This window comes from Cupressus sempervirens, chromosome 3 (assembly GCF_028749045.1).
Source record: "Cupressus sempervirens isolate cs-2001-9-10 chromosome 3, ASM2874904v1, whole genome shotgun sequence".
NCBI classification, from domain to species: domain Eukaryota; kingdom Viridiplantae; phylum Streptophyta; class Pinopsida; order Cupressales; family Cupressaceae; genus Cupressus; species Cupressus sempervirens.
This window is the reverse complement of record NC_143120.1, coordinates 81,171,609-81,195,467: the sequence shown is the minus strand read 5'-3', so window position 1 is coordinate 81,195,467 and position 23,859 is coordinate 81,171,609. Positions and strand designations below refer to the sequence as shown.

Genomic DNA, 23,859 nt, shown 5'->3' with positions numbered 1-23,859 from the left:
TAGCAAAGATAGTATTGTTAGGACTATTATTGCATTAGCAGCTTGTTTCAAGTTGTTTCTTCACTAAATGGATGTTAAGAATGTATTTTTTTAATGGTGAAATTAATGAAGAAATCTATATGAGTCAGCCACAAGGATTTGAAATTCCAGGACAAGAACACTTGGTTTGTAAATTGAGGAAGTATCTATATGGTTTAAAACAACCTCCATGGGCTTCGTATGAAAAAATTGATGCATACTTTCAAATTCAAGCCTTTCATAATAGGCTTCATGATCCAAATTTATATGTGAAGGAATTTGATGATGGTGGTATCATTATTATAGTACTTTATGTTGATGATTTTATTAATACAAGACATAATACGGATCAAATCAATAAGATAAAGTTGAACTTGCAAGATACATTTGAGATGACAGATCTTGGTTTTCCACACTATTTTCTTGATATACAAGTATGGCAAAAGGACAATGGTGTTTACCATTCTCAAACAAAGTATGCTCTAGAGTTGTTGAGAAAGTTTAGAATGGAAGATTGTAATAGTGTGTCTACTCTAGTTGCTCCAGGATTTAAGTTAAGAAAGCACATGGAAGGTGAAGATGTTGCTCCTACCTTATATAGGCAATTGGTTGGTAGTCTTGTATGTTTAATACACATTCACCCAGATATTTCTTTTGCAATTAGTGTGGTTTCTAGTTTTTTTAGTTCATCTAAGGTTCCACATTGGATAGCAGCTAAAAGAATAGTAAGATATGTGAAAGGGACTTTAACAATGTGCATCTATTATTCATCTCATGGAGATATTCCCCTTGTTGGTTCTTCAGATTCTGATTTGGCATGATGTGCCGATGATCATAAGTCCAGTACAGGTTATGTTGTTTATCTTGGTGCAGGTCCCATTTCTTGGTGCATTAAATAGCAGTTTGTCATTGCTCTATCTACTACAGAAGCTGAATACATTGTGGCAAATGGAGCAACAAAAGAAAATAGTTGGCTACAAGCTATTTTATCAGTCCTCAAGCAACATCATATAGGGCCTACTTTACTTTATTGTAATAATCAAAGTGCAATCTCATTGTGCAAAACAAAGGACCAAATTGATGATCTCTTCACAAAAGCATTGTGTGAAACCAAGTTTGTATCTCTTTGGCATCTTTTGGGCTTATAAGTAGTCACCTAACTATCTCATTGTTGTCATTTTCTTGTGAATTCCAACCATTTTGTATTTAGGAGATAAATGATTGTAAATGGGTACCTAACAAGACTTTAGGTCGGAACCCATCATATTTAACTTATGGGAAAATACTTAGATTCTTAATATAGATATTTAGCATAGCCATTGTAATTAATTTAGGGAGATGTTGAAATAAATAAATAAATTATAGTATGGTCGGCACAGAAGAAATAATGCAAGATCACCAAACTGTTCATTAAAAACATTGGTTGCCGTCTTTGTAGCCGCCCAAGCTATCTTTCTCAACAAGACTCCATAAATATGCAACTTCTTCAGAACAATGCTTGTACATTTATTGCACATTCAGTTATAAATATAGGAGCCTGGCATTCCAGCGTTCATTTCTGAGAAATCATCCGTGTTCAGTAAACCTTTAATTATCTGTGTTCAACCTTTAATCTGTTTGTTCTATTTTTTCAAAAAATACTTACCGATCTCAATCGAAAATATTATTTATGATATTGTAGGCTAAAAACATATATGTTGCTATATATTTCAAAATTGAAGTTTTAAGAAGGTAGACTGGTCACTGTACATCATATATATTCAATTAAAAATATGTATACAGTACTGTTGGAGATCAATAACATTTGAAAATGCACAAATCCTTATAAATTTTGTTATCTCCTACTTATCTTATAAATTTTGTTATCCAGCCGACACATTGGGATAACCTGTAGAGTCCAGAAAAAAAAACACTCTTTCCAAAGAATATGAAGAATTACATATTGTTCGACGAAATATTTACCCAGAGGTAAATGATTGTTACATGTATGAACACAAATCCACCCAAACTTCAGGAAGATCAAAACTTAGAAGACATCATATTTTTGAATTCAGAGAAATCCAAAAGTCCATTGTAATCTGAATCAAATCTGCATATCATTTTCTTGCATGTTTGCGAGTCTTGGCCCCGTGGAATCAATCCCATTGTGGAAAGGACGTTGTGAAGCTCGTCAGAAGAAATGTACCCATCTTTGTTCTCATCAAAAACTCTGAACGCCTCCATCAAATCCCCGCACTCTTCTTTTTCTTCATCTTTTTCATTGAAGATGGATTGATAAAAGTGAACAAATTCCTCAAATGGTATGTTCTCTTGGAGGGGATCGTTGAGCACACCCCTCACATCTTGCTCCGACATTCGTATTCTCAGCTTGTCGATAAAGCCACACATCTCATCAACGCTCACAATTCCATCGGCGTTTTCGTCTACAATGTCATATATTCTCCTAATTTCGTCCAAATCAGCCATTGTCCTTCTTAATACGGCAGGAGTACGTTTCGTGATGGTGAAGATTGCAATAATAGCGAAATATTGAGACGGGGAGAAATGTAAAGCGTAGGAGGATAGTTGCGATAAGTGCATTACCATGTCTGGTTTAAATAGGAGAAAAAGACGCGGGTTCAGTCGGCATTGGGAAAGGAAGAAGAAATATCGTTCAACATCTCCTTCGCATTGAGATGATGAAATGATGATTCCAAAACGCGGAAAGCCGGTTGCTCGGGACGTCTGCGGCCGACTCCACATTAATTAGTACTCAGATTAATTACTACTCTTACATCTGGATGCTTATCTAAAGTAAATGTTACCTCATCAATTTTCACCGAAATCACAAACACATTGGAGAGTACAAACGTGTCATGTCGCCTTGTGTTTGCTTCCAAAATTAATAAAGACTTTGTGAGTCGTAAGTTACACCTGACGCGCTCAGTTCCAAACAAGTCGCCTATCGGCCAAGGTTGAACTATGGAATTTTAATACTATTTCTAATTTTTTTCAGTTTTCCATTTCTAAAGAGAAAAACCATGAAAACGTGGGCATCTCATGTCCGTTCCCTCCCACCTCTTTGGTTGGCTGCTCTGTCCAAGAAACACCTATGTGGCAGGGCTTCCGGGCCATTCCCACACAGCACATACGCAGGCCACGGAGGGGTTGGGGCCGAGGTTGTTGCCGCTTACGATGCCCGCCTTAGCTTGCTATATAGAGGACGCCCTCGGTGGTTGTTCAACATTCTCCCACCTGTTCTTCGGTTTCACTTCACATGCTTATTGTAGGATTCAAACAACAGCAGCAACACAAAAGAAAAAAAATGATAATATTCAAAACAAGGAAGGCTCTGTTTTACTGCAGAGAAAAAAACTGATATATTATTCCATCAACAAATTGCTGTTCAGCCAATACATTTATTCAAATAAAAATTGTTAAAACTAATCCCTAACACATAGATCAAAATATAGATCAGGAGTTCTGACAATAGTTTTAGCATTATTCCATGCCTATGATTAAGGATGGGAGAAGAAGTAACTAAGACTAAACTAAAATGCATCCAAAAATATCATCTAATGCATGCCATATGTACAGCATGCTTCTTGTTTAAACTACTCCTAAATTGAAGTATTCTAGAAATGATTTATAGAACGGTGGAAATGGAGCGGTGGAGCTGGAGTTTGAAATGAAGATCTCAGCATCAATTTTCATACTCCCCCTTGATGCTGAGAGGACTCACAATCTGATCTCTGAGTACCAAAAATTGATCTTTTGTAACTGCTTTTGTGAAGATGTCTGCAATTTGCTCTTTTGTGCTGATGTACTTCAACTCAACCACTTTATTTTGTACCAAATCTCTGATAAAATGTTGTTTAAGATCAAAGTGTTTGGTCTTGCTGTGATGAACCGGATTCTTGGCCAATTTAATGGCACTTATGTTGTCACAAAAAAACACAGTAGGCTGAACCTGTATCTCTCCAATTTCTTCAAGAAGCTTTCTAAGCCATAAAGCTTGTGTGCCAGCTGAAGTGACCGCAACATATTTCGCTTTTGTAGAAGAAAGAGCAACCATACTTTGCTTCTTTGAACTCCATGTAATTAAACCAGATCCCAAAGAAAAACAATTACCAGATATAGATTTTCAGTCATCCAAACAATCTCCCCAATCTGAATCACCAAAGCCAACAAGCTCAAACTTATTAGAAGAATAGTGAATGCCAAAATCTACTGTGCTTTTCACATACCTCAAAATTCTCTTGGCTGCCTTCATATGTTCCTCTAATGGATTTGTCATATACCTTGAAACCAATGAAACTGAATAAGCAATATCAAGCCTTGTGTGAGTTAAAAACATCAAACTCCTCACAATGCTTCTGTATAATGTTTCATCAACAATTTTAGCACCATCATCTCTACATAATGTAACTCCATGAACAATTGGAGTGGAAAGAGGTTTACAATCAGCCATATCAAATTTTTTCAACATATCTTTTGCATATTTTTCTTAACAAATAAAAATTTCATCTTTACCTTGATAAACCTCCATGCCAAGAAAGTACTTCATGAGACCTAAATCTTTCATCTCAAAGTCATTCATCATAGCAACTTTAAATTCATCTTTCATCTTTGAACTACTACCCATATATAACAAATCATCAACATACAAACTCCCAATGAGAATATCATTACCTTCTTGTTTGTAGTAAAGGGTAGGTTCACTCTTACTTCTTTGAAAGCCATTCTGTTGAAAATATCCATCAATTCTTGCATACCATGCACGTGGTGCTTGCCTGAGGCCATACAAAGCCTTCTTCAACTTGTAGACATAATCTTCTTTGCTTTGAATCTCAAAACCTTGTGGCTGTCCTACATATATCTCTTCTTCTAAATACCCATTCAAGAAGGCAATTTTCACATCCATGTGATGAATACTCCATTTCTTTTGAGCTGCAAGAGAGATTAGCATCTTAATAGTTTCTTGTCTTGCTACTGGTGCAAAAGTTTCTTCATAATCAATGCCATACCTTTGAGTGAAACCTTTAGCAACCAATCTTGCCTTGTGTCTTTCAACACTCCCATCACTATTATACTTGGTCTTATAAAACCATTTTGTGCCAATCTTCTTCTTCTTATGCAGAAGATCTACAAGCTCCCATGTTTCATTCCTATCAATGGAATCCATCTCTTCATTCATTGCTTGCATCCAAACCTCATTAGCACATGCATCTTCAAAACATGATGGCTCAAAATCAGCTTTAGCAAGTAATGCAAAATTTACTGTCTGACCTATTGGATCTTCTTCATGTGCTTGATTTTGACACCTCTCATAAATATCACTCAATCTTCTTACCTTCCTTGGAGGACTTGAAGATGGACTTGCTCTTGGGATTGGTGAGGGGTTTCTTGGTGGGCTTGGTGATCTTGAAATAGAACCATTAGCTGGCTGCTCATTATCATTATCAGCAATATCATCATCATCCAAAACTGATTTTAGCTTTCCAACATGTTGTTTCTGATGACCATAAACTCCCCCTTCATCAAAAATCACATCTCTTGAAACAACAATCTTATTAGTAATAGGATTGAATAATCTATAAGCTTTGCTTTCCTCACTATAGCCCACAAAAATACATGATTCACTTTTAGCATCTAGCTTTTGCCTATTCTGATCAGGGATGTGAACATAAGCCAAACAACCAAAAACTTTAAAATGATTTACATTAGGCTTTTTCTCATACCATGCTTCATATGGAGTCATCTTGTGGAGGGCACTTGTAGGACTCCTGTTGAGAATATATACGGCTGTAGCAACTAAATCAGCCCAATAAGAATTGTTCAAACCCTTGGTTTGTAACATGCTCCTTGCCATTTCTACCACTGTACGATTCTTCCTTTCAGCCACTCCATTCTGTTAGGGTGTGTATGCAGTTGTGAGTTGTCTTTTGATGCCATTCATCTCACAAAAATTCTGAAAATTTTTTGAGCAAAATTCTCCTCCTCGATCTGTTCTCAAACATCTTATTGTGTTCCCTTTCTCATTCTCTACACGAGCTTTAAACTTCTTGAATGTATCAAAGGCTTCATCTTTAGTCTTCAAAAAATATACCCAACACATGCGTCAGTAATCATCAATAAAAGTAATGAAATATGACGACTTACCCAAACTTTGTGTTTGCATTGGACCACAAATATCTGAATGAATAAGTTGAAGTGGGTATTGGGCTCGCCATGCATTGCCTTTTGAAAATGATTCCCTTGAATGTTTCCCTTTTGCACACCCTTCACAAATCTGTTTATGCTCTTCAACCTTAGGCAATCCAAGAACTAATGCATTTGATGTTAGATTCTTCAAACTATTGAAATTTAAATGGCCATACCTGAGATGCCACAACCAACTTTTATCCTCATAAGCCATATTGACAAGTTGATTATCATTTTGACCAAACTTCAAAGGAAACATCATATTCTTTGTCATAGGAACAACTGTAATCACTTTTTTTTTTATTCTTATCATAGATAGTACATTGCATGTTCTCAAATACCACTCTATAATTCTTCTCACATAGCTGCCCAACACTCAATAAATTATGCTTTAACTTGGGAGTATAATAAATATCTTGAACAATTTTCATACCTTCCTTTGTCTGAACATCCATGGCTCCTTTGGCCGCAACATCCACAGTATTGTTATTACCAAGGGTAATATTGGATCTGTAACTATCATCAAGCTTTGAAAATATTTCTCTATTACCAGACATATGGTTAGAGCATCCAGAATCCAAATACCAAACATCATTCACAGTACTTTCACCTTTCTCATAACACAAAAATAAATTACCCGAGGAAGGATCCTCATCTTGTTGGGCATAATTTGCACTATTGTTACCTGATTTCAGTCTACACTCTCTCTCAAAATGTCCATACTTATTGCAATGATAGCATTGGATGTTCCTTTTATCAAATCTGCCTCTACCTCTACCTCCTTGAGCACCTCCTCTTCCTCTAGATCCTCTTGAAAAATTCTGATTTTGGCCCTTTCCCGAGCCTTTATTGTTGTTACTACTGCCGATAGCACCATTGTTCTTTGAAATTTGAAATTGGGAAGCAAAAGCCTTCTCATTAACACTGATAGATGTGTCCCTTATTCTATCCTCATGTGATATAAGAGATCCAACCAATTCATCATACTCCATGGTAGCTAAATTTTTGTTTTCTTCTATGGCAATTACTACAATATTCCATCTTGGGGTTAGAGATCTCAATACCTTTTGTATTATTTGCTCTTGAGCAATAGATTCACCCAAAGTGGCCATTTTATGAGTCACATCTTTCACTCTCACACAGAAATCTCCCACACTCTCTGTCTCCTTCATCTTCAAGTTCTCATATTCTCTTTTCAAGGTTTGTAGCTTCACAACCTTGATCTCATCATTGCCATGGTAAGCATCTTTTAGAGTCTTCCAGGCCTCTTTTGCTGTCTGTGCATCATCAATTCGAGGAAACAAGCTCTTATCAAGAGCCATCTGAATGTGAAACAATGCCATTGCATTCTTCTTCTCAGCTTCTTTCTTCAATCTCCTGTCATTAGGTTGGAGAGTATTCCAATCTGCAGGCTCTTCATATCCGGATTCAACGATCTCCCAAAAATCTTTCCCAATCAAAAAAGTCTTCATCTTGATTGATCAATATTGATAATCAACTCCATCAAACTCTGGGATTTGCAAATGTTTTGCCATGCTACTGTCTTCCAAACACCTTCAGCTCTGATACCAAATGTAGGATTCAAACAACAGAAGCAACACAAAAGAAAAAAAATGATAATATTCAAAACAAGGAAGGCTCTGTTTTACTGCAGAGAAAAAAACTGATCTATTATTCCACCAACAAATTGCTGTTTAGCCAATACATTTATTCAAATAAAAATTGTTAAAACTAATCCGTAACACATAGATCAAAATATAGATCAGGAGTTTTGACAGTAGTTTTAGCATTATTCCATGCCTATGATTAAGGATGGGAGAAGAAGTAACTAAGACTAAACTAAAATGCATCCAAAAATATCATCTAATGCATGCCATATGTACAGCATGCTTCTTGTTTAAACTACTCCTAAACTGAAGTATTCTAGAAATTATTTATAGAACGGTGGAAATGGAGCGGTGGAGCTAGAGTTTGAAATGAACATCTCAGCATCAATCTTCATACTTATAGCTTTAGGGTTCGTTTGGTTCGTCGAATTAAAAAAATTTGGATATCTACAAACCTTGGTTTAGCCAAATCAAGGTTTTGCATATCTTCATTCCAATTCTTGGGATTTTACTGAAACTGTTTGTTTCACTCGGAAGATGCGTGTGAAGTGCATAAGCTTGGAGTTGAGGGCAAATTTCAAAAAGTAGTCCAATCTATTGTTTTTACCCTCCTTAAAAAACAAAACCAGGTTTTGATTTTCAATTCCTGCCTACTAGTAGGAATTTGGAAAGCCTAGTTTTGTGGCAAAATTCGAAGTCGCGTATGCTAATTCCATTTTGCAAATTTTGAAACAAACGCACAATTTTTCAAATCCAGATTTTGAAAAAGCCAATTCCTATCATCTTCCATGAACCAAATGGACCCTTATAGACACTAGATTTAAAAAGAACATCTTCACTAAAGTTAGGCTTGTGGGTATGTAAATTTGTTTCACGATTTATTTATAGCCTTCTTTTTGTGGCTTGTTTTGTATTTGGGAATTGCTCCCTTTTCTGGCCACACGTGAAGCTTTGATCTTAACTTTTCTTTGATTTCTGTATGTTTTGTCTGGCTATTTCTAGCCTGAGATGAATCCGTCTTGACACATTTTCAATTCCTTTGTGCAGATTCAGTTGTGGAAGCTTATCTTGCAAGGGATTGAGTGTGAAATTGTGCAAATTTTCCATCTATTGACGAAAAACTAGTTTCTACTGTAGATTATTTGTGATAGAATTATACATTGGTGATATGAATGTGAAGCTATTTACTTCATATTTCATTATGATATCCTAGGTAGTGATTTTGTTTGTTTGGTTGACTCTATTGGTGTTTCGAAACAACATGGTTCCAAACTACCTCAATGAGAATAAGATACATCTAGGGGCAGCTACTTCCCATCCTTAACATACCCTTTCAGACACCAGGCCAACTATAAGGCTAGACTCTTCTTCTACTTTAGACTCTGCAAAACCTAGGTAGGTGTACCTCAAATTCACTTATATGGTACCAGTGCTAAAACATACACTTGAATCTAACAAAGCAGATAAAAACCCTTAATCTTCTAACACTTATGCATAGATCTAAGACATGGAATAGCTAATAACATGGCCAAAGAAATTGCTAAGCTAAGTGAGGGCATCCTTTCAGTTTGTCAACATTAAAGGGAAATACATTTGATTAAAGATATTGATTTCAGCAAGACCCAAATATACAACAGTAAAAGCTAGTGATCATGTAGTTGATCAGTGCCTTATCTATTGGGCAATTCCATGAATCAAACACATACATCTGTGATATCAGTCACATATTTCATATACCAAGATATCATATCTATCTTATCACTTTGTGAATTAGACATCAGTGTTCATAAAGACCTCATTCTTATGAAGTATCCTTCTCAAAATAACTAGTAATCCTGTCAAACACATCAAGCACTTACTTGGCCCTTTGTTCTAACAGCAAAATACATCAAACATACAACCTTAAGGGGATGCAAATGAGTCTTAGTTCTTTGTCCCTAGACCATATAAGACTGCTGATTACAAAGATAGGAGATGAGAATCAGAATGAAACTAAATAAATTTTTCTCATTTGTATTCATTTCTTTGAAACTATATAGTTAGATGCATGAAATTAAAACATAGAAACACCTAACAGATCAAAAATTTCTATACTATCTTCACTACTATTGTTCATACAAGAAAAAATATACTGAAGAATGTGGTGTCATAGTGATGAGAACACATCAAAACTAGAACTCTGGTTTCACAAATTTGAGAACACTCAAGATTGGAACATACATGGTATCATAGCAGTGAGTCCTTTTTTCTCCAAAACTGGAACCAACCCCTACAATGGATGAGAAAGAAGAAGGTATAGAAGAGGATGAATTCTCAAATTTGTTCTGTGTCTGACAAGTGTCCACTTGAAAAACCTCCATCTGCAAATGCAAAACATCTTTCTCTTCTCTCTCTATAACTGCACATCAGATATTATCATTGATGCTTGAGAATGCCATGAAAATATCTCTAGAATTATTGAAAAGAGTAACTAATTTTGATGCCAAATTTGAGATCAAGGCAAAGGCAAAACATTAGTTAAAAGACCTCTAGAGGAAAGATAAACTTTTCAGGATCATTTTTCTTGACATTCAGGCTTCAACAAACTTTCATATCTATGTTCAAACTAATTTTGATGCTCAACGATGAATTTTGCCCATTTTGTTGAGAATATGCTAGAAAATATAAATTGGCTTATAGATTGAATCGTTGAACATCTATACAAATTCTAACTCCATATTCGGAAAATTCATCTCTCCCAGGTTCCAATGGTATATTAGAGTCCATATTTTAGGCAAAAAATTTCCCTCTGGTAACCATTTAAAGCTTTAGACTCCAACTATGGCCTTACACAACATTATTACAAAAATTTAACTTTTTCTAAAGTTAAAAACTATAGAATAATGCAAAATTTTATTTAAAAGTGAACCTGCACACTCAGCCAATGGAAAAAACATTAAAATATTAACTTTTTAAAGCCCTTTGATTTTTTCCTCTCAAATCCCATTCAGGTGAAAGGTGTTTCACCAAGTTGTGACACATGTCACACTCTGATTGGTTGAACCTCTGCAACATCACTTGCCACCTAGTGCCATATCACCTCACTGACCAGACTGCCACATCACCAAGGACTAAGGCCCACTGCCATATGGCAACTAGTTGCTTCTTCATTTCACTTAAACTCCATGCATCTTCATATTTCTATGAAGCGCCAGCCAGCGGATCTCACCACGTGGTGAAATCTGACACATCCATCTTGAGCTTGTTGGTCACCACGTGTCAGTTTGTGATTCATCCATGGATTTTCCACTTGTTTCTTAGAATTCCACGTTGCCTAACAACATTAGCACGTTATCTCAATTTGTGTGCTAGTTTAAAATTTCTTTGGTTTTCTCTCCTAGCCAGCTAGGGTCCACTACGTGGGCTTGTGCTTCCAAAAGGGCCACATCTTAAGACATTTAGTGTGACAAGTGTTTTACTTTTAAAGAACAAAAATGTCCCTATATGGGCAATGTGGGACTAACAACTTTGCATTGTTTTTTCCTTTGCTCCCAATTATAGGGAGAGTCAGCATATGAAACACAATCTACATTAGAAATTTATTGTTTCCTATGTGTACTAGGCTCTTTGCATCCTTCATATTCATGCTTTTTTTATCACACAAACATTCAACTTGCTATGAATTTTAATGCTTCTTTAAAAAGCAATAAAGGCCTCCTTGTTCCTCTTCAAACAACTTCTCCCCAGTTAATTTCTTGCACCTACATTCAACTATAGATCTGACCTGTCGTTCCTTCTCCATTTGCAGGTCTCCACTACTATAGCCCTAACCACCATCTGGACTAACACTCCTATTATGCTTGGCACCACCTAGTTCAACAACTTTGATTGCATCTAGCCTTGCCACGTTTAGATCATGAGCAACCTCTACCTCTGTAGCAATTGAGCTAGCTGACTCTAACAATCCTTGGGCTTTAGGCAATTTATTTGTGCTCTTATCTGACTTCTTATCATCAACCAAAAGAGTGCTCTTCCCTTCTATCTACCCTACATTCTCATTGATGGGCTGACATTTTCTACCATTTTTATAATATAGATCAGATTGATGTTTTCCATCTCTTTCACTTCTGGAGACTTTCTCACTTCCGTGTTCATTTTCTTGTCTTGTTTCTACCACTTCTATTATCCCCATCCTAATAGTGATCTTGCTCCTTTTCATCTCTATCATTGGAAAAACTTGATGTCTTGGACTCAATTTTAGAATGTTGATCTATTTCTCTAATATGCTTTTCCTTGTACCGGTCTCGTTCTCTAACATCGTCTCTTTTCCTATGATGCACCTTATCATCTTTGTATGTGTCAGAATCCTTCTCAGTGTTCTTATGCTTATCTCTTGCTCTATTTCTAGATTCATCACAATCTCCAAAATCATCTTTACCTCGACCATTAGCATCATCACGACCTTTTTTGGGTTCTCTATTTGCTGTGTCTCTTGAATGTTCTTTGTTTCCCCAATCTCTAACAACATCCACCATTTCATCACTCTCCTTGTGTTTTTCCACTACTACATCCATGTCAGATTTAAGTGTTTGCCTCTATTTTTAGGTTTCTCTATACAAATATCCCTATCCAAATTTTTATGGTCGTCTCTGCTTCCATCATTCTTGTCTCTAAAATATCATTATCTTTGAAATACGTATATCCTCCTCGAGACATTATTTCAGATGTATCAGGTGCTTTATCAATGTGAGAGGAATGCCCGAGTTGTGAACCCCCTTAAAGTTGACATTTCATTTAATTAGAAAGATGACACATTTATAACCACATTTTCTCTGATCATAATGCCTTTCCTTCTTACTCGTAATCCTAATATGTTGCATAGAATGCCCCCTTGTTAAAATACTTATAACCCCCACCTTTCTATTCAGTCCGATGCAATTAGTCCACTAAACTCAAGTTACTGAATGAAGTCAATTTGCACCACTAATTCAATCATTAAAACTAACTTTTAACATTTCATGTAAACTGTCAACTTTGTGCCACAGGGTCCTTTGACTAGCTTTAAAAACTCACAAAAACACCTAACCAGGCTCTGAAATATGACATACTACTTCTTTGCTCCACATTCTATTACCCTGTTGAATCTCATCTCATGATGAATTCTCAATCAAAAGATATTGACTATCAAATTTGCCCTCTTAGAACTACCTACAAGCAAACATGTCAGAAAACCACAAAACACATTCAGATTTAGCTTCGAAAACTAGTCAAATTGACACTTGAGAAAACAAAAAATAGGGAACTTGTTCATTGTCATGAGGAGAATATATTCCTATGATTAGGGCTCATGACAAATAACAAGATGAAAATGGAAAGCGATCAAAGTGAGCTACTCAAATTTACAAATTGGAAACAATGGGAGAAAAGTGCTTTTTGCAAATGGAATGGACATGGGAAAGTGTGCAGATAGATTTGTCAAGACTTGTGAATTAGCACACTTAAAGTATTTTTGGAGAAGAATGCAATGGTACAATCCATTTGACCTCACCTATCATGGATCCACAGATATGACATCACAAATAGGGGTACGGACCAATTTGCATTTATTGACACAAATAAAACATCATAAATTGCATTTGGAATCGCATTTGAAAACTAATCAAACGGATTCTTCATAAGCTCAAAATTGAAACATAGCAAGTCTCTCACATCTAGAATGCAATGCAAAAGGAATTTTAGCATTTTGGTCGACTAGGTGAAAGTTATAACAAGTCAAACAGGGCCTCCTAGAATTCTGAACAATTCACATCAGCATGACAATAATAAATGACCAACTTTGAGGGATTCAAAACCTAGTCAACAAGATTTAAAATGACTCAAAATCTAAAATGTAGGTAGTCTAATATGGACACTAAAAACTCCCAAAGCAGTGAGTCATGAAACATTACTAAGTGTGAGATATTTGAATGCAAACACGACCTCCTGTACACTATTTGACACAGGCCAAAATGCAGATTTGGAAATTGCTCAAAACAAAACTTCATAGAATGGCTCATAATGCCAATTTATCTTCATAGGACACATGGATATACTGAATGCAAGGTGTTAGAAACATTAAACACCTCTTAGGCCTCATAGGTACAGCCAGGTACACATGCATTAAAAAAATATTTTTAGGACTTGATTTTTTCAGTGGTACTTAAAATCAAGGCTTCAATTTTTTGTCCCAAAAGACTCTTTGCATGATTCCTGCATAAACATAATTCCTCATAGCCTGAGTATGTTGTTGTATGGATTCCAAATCTATTTTGTTCTACCTATTGTGTTAGTCAGTCTGGCAATCATTGTAGATGCAATAGTTTCCCATTACTCTTATGTAAGAACCAAATTTTGTAAAATTGCCACATATGCATAACAGTCATAAAATGTGGAAAACTAAAGTAGAAAAGTCAAATGTCAACTTCATAAGTGTAATTACTTGTTCCATTTTACACTAAGTTACAAAGACAAAACATGTCGTCATGAATAACATAATTAATGTCATTTGTAACTAATACAAAGCCAACCACTTTTCAATTTTGCAAATGCATAAAAATGATGTAATGTACATATAGACATGTTGATCCTATGTCACAAACTTTGTCGACCTACACGCTGACCATAAGCAAACATCAATACATCATATGGTATAACATGTAAGTACAATCAGACTATTAATCATCATGTCGCAACCTCATAAGATCAAACATATAATGACTATCATAATAACAATTAAATTAAATTACCCATCTAATAGCACCGACAATAAAAATAAACCTTGCAATAATAGTGAAGACATAGTTAAACAAAAACTTCCAAATACAAGCAACCATGTCAATATGTCTTGAGACTTTGATGCCATCCTTGCAATATGTGAAGACAAAAGTATAAAAGCATAGGACACAATGCTTGATACATTATTACAAAGTTAATGTGAATAGACTTCTAATAGCACAATTTGTGTGTCAAAGGATCTTAGCAATAGCTAGATTATTCTATTCTTTGCATAATTTCCATTTCTGAAATTAATTTTTCTCCTTTTTTCTTCACCTGGACAACAATAAGATATTGAAAATTTACTCTTATCCCAACTTAAAAAATATACAATAAAATACAAACTACAAAATAAATTTGGGAGGTCGAAAAATAATTTGCTTTATTGAATTTAAATAATAGTTTTTAATTGAACATGGGATTGCATAAACTAACAGTTCTCATTTATTTTGGATCATTCTACATATTCTTACTTGTATCTACGTCGACATACTTGACAATTCTATATTTATCAAACACCTTGTATAAAACTCGGACCACCACAACTTCCCTGTCCTCATGTATAAAACGCTTTCAAAAAAGCGTTAACGTTGCTTCGTACACATCGTCAACACCATCTTGTTTGACAATGATCTCCCCCACATGGAAAATTAGAATATACCATTCACCCGGGACTGTTGATGGTCGATAGCCAATAAACAAATAATTTGCATTGAAATTGTGCAATATGAGCGTGATTGACTTTGCCCACAGGTATGCATTTTCAGCGTTTCAGATGCAATACGCTTGTTCCAATGCCCAACTATCAAAATTTTATAGGGATTTAAAATCGGAGCAAAGAGGCAAACGTCAACCGGTAGCATTAAAAGAGAGTTGTGTTTCGATTAACTAGTCTTCATGAGATGAGAATATAAGATTTGTATACCATGTATTTCTCTTTACATTTTCATCTCTGTTTTAATTAGAATACACTTTTATGGCAGTAATGTGCTCGCCCAAAACGTGTCAATGCATGAAAACCAGGATTCCATAAGTTTACAGAGAAGGATCGAGATGGGAAAAGTTTTTATGAACACAGATTTTTCACTATTTTTTAGACAATTCTAAATGTCTCTCATCTTAATAAAAAAACGTCTATGCTTTTTCCCAGAATGCAAAACAATGAGATATATTATTAACAGACAATATATGTCATCTACAAATGAGTTAATGGAATATAGGGCAGGAATGAGGGAGAGACAGTAGGCGCACACATCATATTTTTGAATTCGACAAAATCTAAGACTCCATTGCAGTCTGAATGGAATCCGCATATCATTTTCTGGCACTCTTCTGGGTTTTGCACATGTGGAATTAATCCCAGCATGGAGAGCACCCGTTGCAGCTCTTCACAATTGATATATCCGTCTTTATTCTCATCAAAAACTTTGAATGCCTCCAACAAATCGTCTGACTCGGTTTCTTCTTCGCCTTGTTCGCGGTTGAAGATGAAGTTATACAGATCAACAAACTCTTCAAATTGATCGCTATGATCGTCATCATCATCTGCACCATTGTTACTCACCGTTAATCTCAAATCTTCTTCCGAAGTTAAATTCCGAGCTTGTTTGTGAATCGACATATTTCATAGATTGTTACGGCTCCATCGCCATTTTTTTGTAATAGTTGATATGCTCTTCGAATTAAGTTCAGGTCAGCCATTTCAGGATAAGAGAGAAGAAAAGTGGGTATGCTCCCGAAATATATACTATAAAGAGCCATAGATATCTACTATAAGCTGTGATTATGATGAGATACGACCTTGTTGAAGGAGTAAGTCGTATTTATAAGAGGCAGAAAACGTTATGAAGAGCGCAAAACTTGTAAAGACGCGTTAGCGTTGGTTCGTACACATCTTCCGTATTCCGTATTAACATCTGAAAAGAAAGAAGTCGAAAGATAGTATTCCACTCTAACGTGTGGACTTTGAGCGTGCCTCACGTATCTCGCGAATCCAATCTGAATGCTTTCTATGTTGAACGAATGTTCCATAGCCGCGCATACAAAAGGAGACGTGTTTTGATTTTAATTCTTAATCCACCGTCGCCCTACGTACCTAAATTCATTATTAAGATTTTATTATATAGGAGGGGGCTCGGGAGCTAAGTTGATAAGAAACTCAAATATATATATATATATATATATATATGAGTGTCATTTGTTTTCCACAATCCATTAGTAAAAATTGGTCGTACTTCTGGAATTTGATTGTGTTGTAAGTTTTTTGCATCAACGTTTCGGATCACACACAGTGATCCATTTCAATATCATAATTATGGATTGAATCAATTTCAAAATGCTATATTATTAGTGAGCTAAGATTCAAGCTAAAAGAAAATCATAAAGTATTAAGATTGTAATGTAATTAAAAAATATATTATTAAATGCTTAATTCCTATTATAATGTTCACAAATTAATAATATTCCATTCAAAATAAAGGAGATTCTTTGTGGAATTTGAATCTAGTGATTTAGCTCATAGAATGTCAAATCTACCAAAGATAATATTGAAGTATGGTACTATGGCTCTAAATTCATACTTGAAGCATGCCCAAAGCTCAAAAACATATTTTCATAAGATTATATTAAGAAACTGATTCCAATCAAATAGTTTGGACATTTTAACATAATATATTAAAGCATGCCAACCTTGTTAACATATTAAAGATGTAGACATAGTGTCATGAGATACCAAAGCTTATCTCTAGTCAAATATCATCAAATTTTCAATAGTAGAAGAAGAACATGTTTAAAGTGATAGGTAACGACTGAAGTAAGTGAAGTTAGCTAATTACAAAATTTGAATTCTTATTACATTTGATTAATAATGGATAAATAAAATAAATTAAACTATTATATAATATAATTTTCTACCAAAATTAGAAATAATGGATAATTTTTATCATGTCCACAGTCTCTAATAGAATAAAAACTTATCATATCTAAGAAATTAGAGCTTTTATTTGTATAAAGAGATTTTAAAAATTAAACATATTACATGTTTAAAGTGCAATCAAAATATGATATCATGAAGAAACATGTATATTTATCTATAATTTATTTTATTTTTCATGTTTCTGATCTCTTCAATAAAAGATACTTTGTCATTTAATGACAAAACACTATTAAATAAATATTTTAAGTAGAACTTATATCATTGCAATCACCTTTTTATGAGCACTCAGACTCACCATATAAAATTTTATGAGCCTCTTTCAAATAATTGTAATGTCGATATACGGGACACAAAATTGTGACTTCCATTCCTTATTCTGCAAATCCAACCCGAATGCTTTCTGGGTGGAATGAACGAATTTTTTATGGCCTTGCATATAAAAAGAGATGTGTTTTGATTTGAATTGTTAATGTATGGTCACCCTATATTACAAGTAGGAGAATCTTAAGCCTAGGCAAGATTCATAGTAAAAGTATTTATTTCAATTAGGTTCATTGCCTATTCGTTTGTCCTCCCTATAGTATTCAAATGGTTTAATATGATCAATTTAGCATAATATTGAGAACAAGACAAAAAATATTATAAGATGCTCAAAACCATTTAAAATATCTTCATGCTTAAATGTGGCAAAAAAATTTGTTACCATATGTCATTTGGTGTAACTTAATGTTTGTATTAGAGGAGGTAGGAAAGAGTCCTAAACCTAAGAACAACAAGAAAAAAAATGGTCTTATCTTCTCTAGGCCATTATAGCCAAGAAGCATAGAAGATCATCTCTAACACAAACTTCTAGAGACCCACCTCACAAAAAAAATTAATAAAAAACAAGTAAAGTACTCCTAGTAAGAAAGTCTCACTTATCAGTCAAATCTTTGCTGATAATAAAAAAACACAATTGAGTCTTATACCAAGATTATTAATATAATTCAGGTTAAACATAATGGTATTTAAACTGTGTCTGAAAATTACAAGCAGGAGAATAGTAACCCATAAAAGAAAGTAAAATCAAGTTTTGGTCATTAAAATAGATTGAAAAGGACAACCAAGGCCTTCAGAAGTTAGCCCTGATCAATGCTCTCCCAATCCTTTACCAAGTACATGAGATCATTTTTTGAGTTGTGAACATCCTTGACACTCTTCATCTCCACCCAAATGTTGTGCTTATGTATGCATGTTTCCTTAAGTTTGTGATGTCCCAAGATAGCTCCAAAGATGGCCCTCCTCATCATTTCATTCTAAACCCTACATTTAGTAGAAACATCCAATCCAAGATTAATGCCAATGATGGCATTATCAAATTTATTGTTAAGAGATAACACTTTTTCACTAAGGACATTGATTTGTTCTTCTAGATCCTTTTTATTTTTTCAACATTGCTAACCTCAGTAGTAACTCTATTGGCTAGGACTTTAATTTGTTCTTCAAAAATATTGTTAGCATTGGGGATATCAACATGAGGCCCAATCAAAACTTTAATATGGGATTCCTAGATCTCCTCCTCAACCTCCTATGACTTTTCGCCATCTATTTCCACTTCAAATTCCTCTTCAGTAGCATTGTTCTCTGCTTTCTCCAAAGTTTCTCCAACTCTAGTTTCATAGGTATCCTCATCATATTTATCTTGGGTATCATCTGTGCTAACCTCCTTGTAATTCTTACCTTTCATATACCTTAACCTTTCTGATCTTTTTCCCTCACAACTAGACTCAATATGGTAGCCCTAATCCCTTGCCTTCTTTTCTCCTTTTCCCTCGTCAGACCCATTTGAGTCTTGTTTATCCACTTCAATAATTTCATTATGTATTTTCTTTTCTTTGGAGTATGAGCTGGGGTAGTTTTAGAAGATGTGTTTTTGCATTTAATGGGGGTTTCATACATCAAGGATTCTTCTAGGGTTTGGGTTTCTCGCTTATGGTTTTTGGGGTTTTTCTTATGAGTCTCAATTTTTCTAGTCATTGTAGGAGGGATGTCTGGGTCATTTTCTTGCTCAATTTCTTTAATAACAACAAAGTTCTTTGGAGCTCTACAGGGCTTTCTCCACCAGTAAGATGCCTACCAAGCCCTGAGTGATGGGAGAACACATGGTGCTACAATAAAAAAATCAAGCTTTGGTGTATTGGTGGATTATCCTCATTTTAATACACTTAACTAGGGAGGAATATAGAAAAAAAGGGATGTCAATCTTTTCACCATGTCTTAACATATTAAGAAGAGGGAAGTGGTAACCATGGTAAGTGGTAAACTACCCTTCCATGGTAAAGTAACATATAACCCAAAGGCATAAATGGAAAAGGGGATAGGGAGAGATATACAATCATACATGTTTCTAGATTTAATTTTGATAGGCTTCTCGATGTCTTTGAAAACATTATGCTTGAATTTTATATAGTTAACCATTCCCTTCCTTTGAATCTTCTCCCCTTCACATTGCAAGCCCATTGCCTCACTAGTCAACTAGTGTTTCACAAAAAACTTGACACTACTAATGGTGACCTTGCCTCTATACTAGGAGTTGGAAATCCTAGTAGAGAGGATCAAATTATGGCCCTTCATTGCCTCAATGTAATTGTTGATTCCTATCTTTACAAAGTGATTTGATATTTTCTTGTTCTGCAATAGGTCCTTACAACTTCTCAACTTTACCTGCTTGAGAGGCCCCCCATAGTACAAACCTTATCAATACTTTGATCTTCTTCAAGAAGATCAATATTGAACCTCAGCATTCCCTGATTGACCATGTCTTTCTTCACTATAAATTCCCTCCTTAATCCTCGTAAGGAAACCAAAGAGTTTGAGTGTAAGATAGCAGAGAGCCAATGAGTAGTTTGAAAGGTGTTGTAATTGTATATGAGGATTAGTAATGCAAAGAACACTAAATATAAAATCAAAAGTATTCAGAAAACTAAATAAACATAACTTTAAGATAGACTAAGATGAGCTCTCAATTGAGAATATGAGCCATTAATGGGTTCTCTCAATGAGAAGCTCTCTTGTTGAGTAGCTTTGTCTAATTAGATAGGATGTATGCTCGATTCTCCAAAGGCTTCAATGGTGTTCTTGATGGATTTTGGCTTGGGTGAATGCATTTGATGTAAAATGGCTTCTCAAAAATGGCATTATGGCTTTACTTCATGATCAAAATGGCATTACTTTGTTACTATGGGTGATTGTGTTAAAATGGCTTGGGAGAGGATTCCTTAAATAGGCAAAGGGCTTGAGGGATCAAGGGCTAGGATGCAAGGATGGGAGAAAGCTTATGGAGGGTTTTGATTGAATGAGAGGAGAGCACATGGATTGTGCTTCCTTACAGCCAATCAGGGATTGACACATGTCACAGGGTCATTGGTTAGAGAAAGAGGGGTTGAGGGGTCAACAAAAAAGGCTCAAAGCTCATAAAGACCCTCATAATGGCTTGTAAGAGAAATGAATGGGCTTGTAAGAGTCATTTATAGCTTTGTGGGCTTCATAAAGTTTTATGGTTGGGATATTTGTGAGAGAGTTGAGATATTTTGACTTGGGTTGGATTAAGAAAGTCTTAAGCTTGACTTAGGAATGTGCAAATGATTAAGGCTTGGATTAGGCTTGTTAGAGATGGGCAAGTGGATGGCATTTAATAAGGGTGGGTGAAGGAGGAGATATTTGTTTTCTTTGGCTTGGGTTAGCAAGTCTTAACCCATGTTTAGGGAATGTGACAAGGTTGGGGGGGGGGGATTAGGATTAGGGTCCAAGATAAGGATTGAAATCTTCTAGAAGAGTCTAGGCTTTGGATGAGGATGAAGAATTTCTAGAAGAGTCTAGAACTTCCTAGGATGAGGATAAATAAGGTTTTTAGGAAATAAATAAAGTTTTATTTATTTCAAGGGTTTGGGTTGAGGAGATATTTATTAAAATATTTTTAATAAACATGAGGATTAATATTTAATCTTAATTAAATATTTTGATTTAGGATTAGGGGTAGGAAATGATGGGATTAGCCTTTAACTAAAATTTAAGAAGGATTAGAAGATTTTGGAAGAGGTTAGTGGTCTTAAGGAAATTGGCCAAGTTTTGGGCAAAAAATAATTAAATAATTTATTTTGGGATTTTTGGTCAATTTATTAATTAAATAATTAATAAATAAGGAAATACTGTTTAAATAAGATATAAATATTTTTAGGAGGGATTCCTTAATTAAATATTTTTAATTAAGATAAAGGGATTTAATGGCATAAAAATTAATTAATTAATTAAGAAATGATGATGTCATTACAGACTTTTTCAGAAAATAAAAATACTTTATTTTCTAAAGGATTTAGGTGTCTACAGTAATGGTTTTATTTCCAAGTTATTTTATTAAAGATATTACTACTTGTAACACAAGCTTCCATATTCATCGAGAAACAGTTAACTTTAACAACAAAAAATTTTGAGCCCTTGAGATGACAAGGGTCATTATTATAAGTTAAGCCACAATCCCCATTCCATGAATAGGGGATTTACTTTTGGTGATTCACTGAGATATTGTTAGATTCAGAAGTGAAAATAATATTATGTGTCAACATCATAACTTTATAAACCAAAACTTTCATGATTAATATGTAAAAGGTGACTTCTCTAAATTTAGTAAGCCAAATTTGATAGAAATCAGTGTTGGCAATATGGATAAGTTAGTAAGGTTGAAGGTTTTCATTTATGGAGACATATAGTTATGGAATAGAAAGTGAAACTTATAGCTAAAGAATCCATGATTATAGATAGAAATTTGTCTAAGTATTAAACAATTTTGATACTAGCTCAAAGGTAACTTTAGTATTGTGAAGTTTACAGTGACAACTACCTCATACATAGTTAAGGATGGGTAGAAGAGAGTATCATAATAACATACCTAAGTGCGTAGATTAGTACAATTAGTACAAATGAAGTTACAGGTTAAACATCAGTAAAGATAGAGAATAAGAAAAAACATAGTATATCAGAAAGGGTTAATTACATATTAAGGAATTATTTTGGTCATGAAATAATTAGTTAATTATGTAGCGACGACATCCTAGATGTTTACTCTAAGTTAGCATAACATGTGAAAGAATCAAGTCGACTAGAAAATTTTTTGTGAAAGAAAAGGGTATAAGTAAAGAAATCACTACTTTTGAAGTGTATGGAGTGTGTATTATGTGAATTTGTGAAGTATATGGTTTATATGCGAACTAAGTATGTGACATGTGAACTTATGTGAGATATCTATGATGAAAATTTTGATGTAAGATTAGAGCTATGTGAACTATAGAAGTCACTAGATAAGAGGTTGTTATATCTATCTTATTTTATTTAAGGCACTAAATTATAATTAAATGTAAATGTAATACCAACTCCTTACAGAGTTGAAGCAACTCATAACAGGGTTGAGGCTTTTAATAGGGCCTAGTCCTCTAACAAGGACCAAGACACTTTATGTAATCCATAGACTCCTAATAGGGTCAATATCCTTAACATGATTCTTTTGTTTAGTGGATCATTTTGTGGGTACCATCCCCACTGAGGTTTTATCTTGGCTAAGGTTTCCCTAGTTAACAAAATAACATGTTATGAGTTCTCTTTATGTATATATTTATTTACTGTCCAACATTATTGGTTTACTTTCATATGCATGTTGTAAAGTAATTAATATTATCTAGTTGTGGGAATAAGTCTATAAAATACTAATTCACTCCCCCTTTAGTATTATCTATTTCTAACAATTGCTATCAAAGCTCAGTTACTCATAAGATGCTTAACAACTTAAGTAAGATCCCTATGGATATGGAATGATTGAAGAGGAATCTTGATGAAGCCCTTGAGTAAATTGATCTTCTTACAGAAGAAAGAGACAACCTCAAAGAAAGGTATAAGGATGCAAAAGATTACACTAGTAAAATAAAAGATAAGATTGATTATCTAGAATCTAGAAAAGAATCAAAAGAGAAGACTGGTGATAGTGATGAAGTAGCAACCCTTAAGAAAGAAAATGATATTTTGAAACATGAGTTAAAAATTGTTGAACTTAAGTTGAGTCTGAAGAGAGATGATACCAAGATTGAAACAAATCTAAAATCTGAAAATGCCAATTTAGGATCTCATCTAACAAAAGTGACATCTGAACTACATTCTATAAAAATAGAGGATGCATAATTAGAAAAGTATAATACCATTGTGAAAGGAGAATTAAGCTAGACTAAGAAATAGTTACAGAAGCTTTATTCTAGTAGTGATAAATCCATTGAACAATTATTCTGTTAGAGATCTTCTTAT

At 34.5% G+C, this 23,859-nt stretch overlaps 1 protein-coding gene and 1 pseudogene across 1 annotated transcript; both read right to left on the bottom strand.

The window, feature by feature from the left end:
* Window positions 1-1,739: 1,739 nt before the first annotated feature.
* LOC149564880 (calmodulin-like protein 2 pseudogene) lies at window positions 1,740-2,567 on the bottom strand (annotated as a pseudogene).
* A 13,185-nt stretch (window positions 2,568-15,752) lies between these two features.
* LOC149564879 (putative calcium-binding protein CML27) lies at window positions 15,753-16,454 on the bottom strand. The gene has a single exon (XM_089816976.1). It carries the CDS (start codon window positions 16,219-16,221, stop codon window positions 15,796-15,798), a length of 426 nt encoding a protein of 141 aa, XP_089673102.1. The 5' UTR covers window positions 16,222-16,454; the 3' UTR covers window positions 15,753-15,795.
* Between the last annotated feature and the right edge of the window lie 7,405 nt (window positions 16,455-23,859).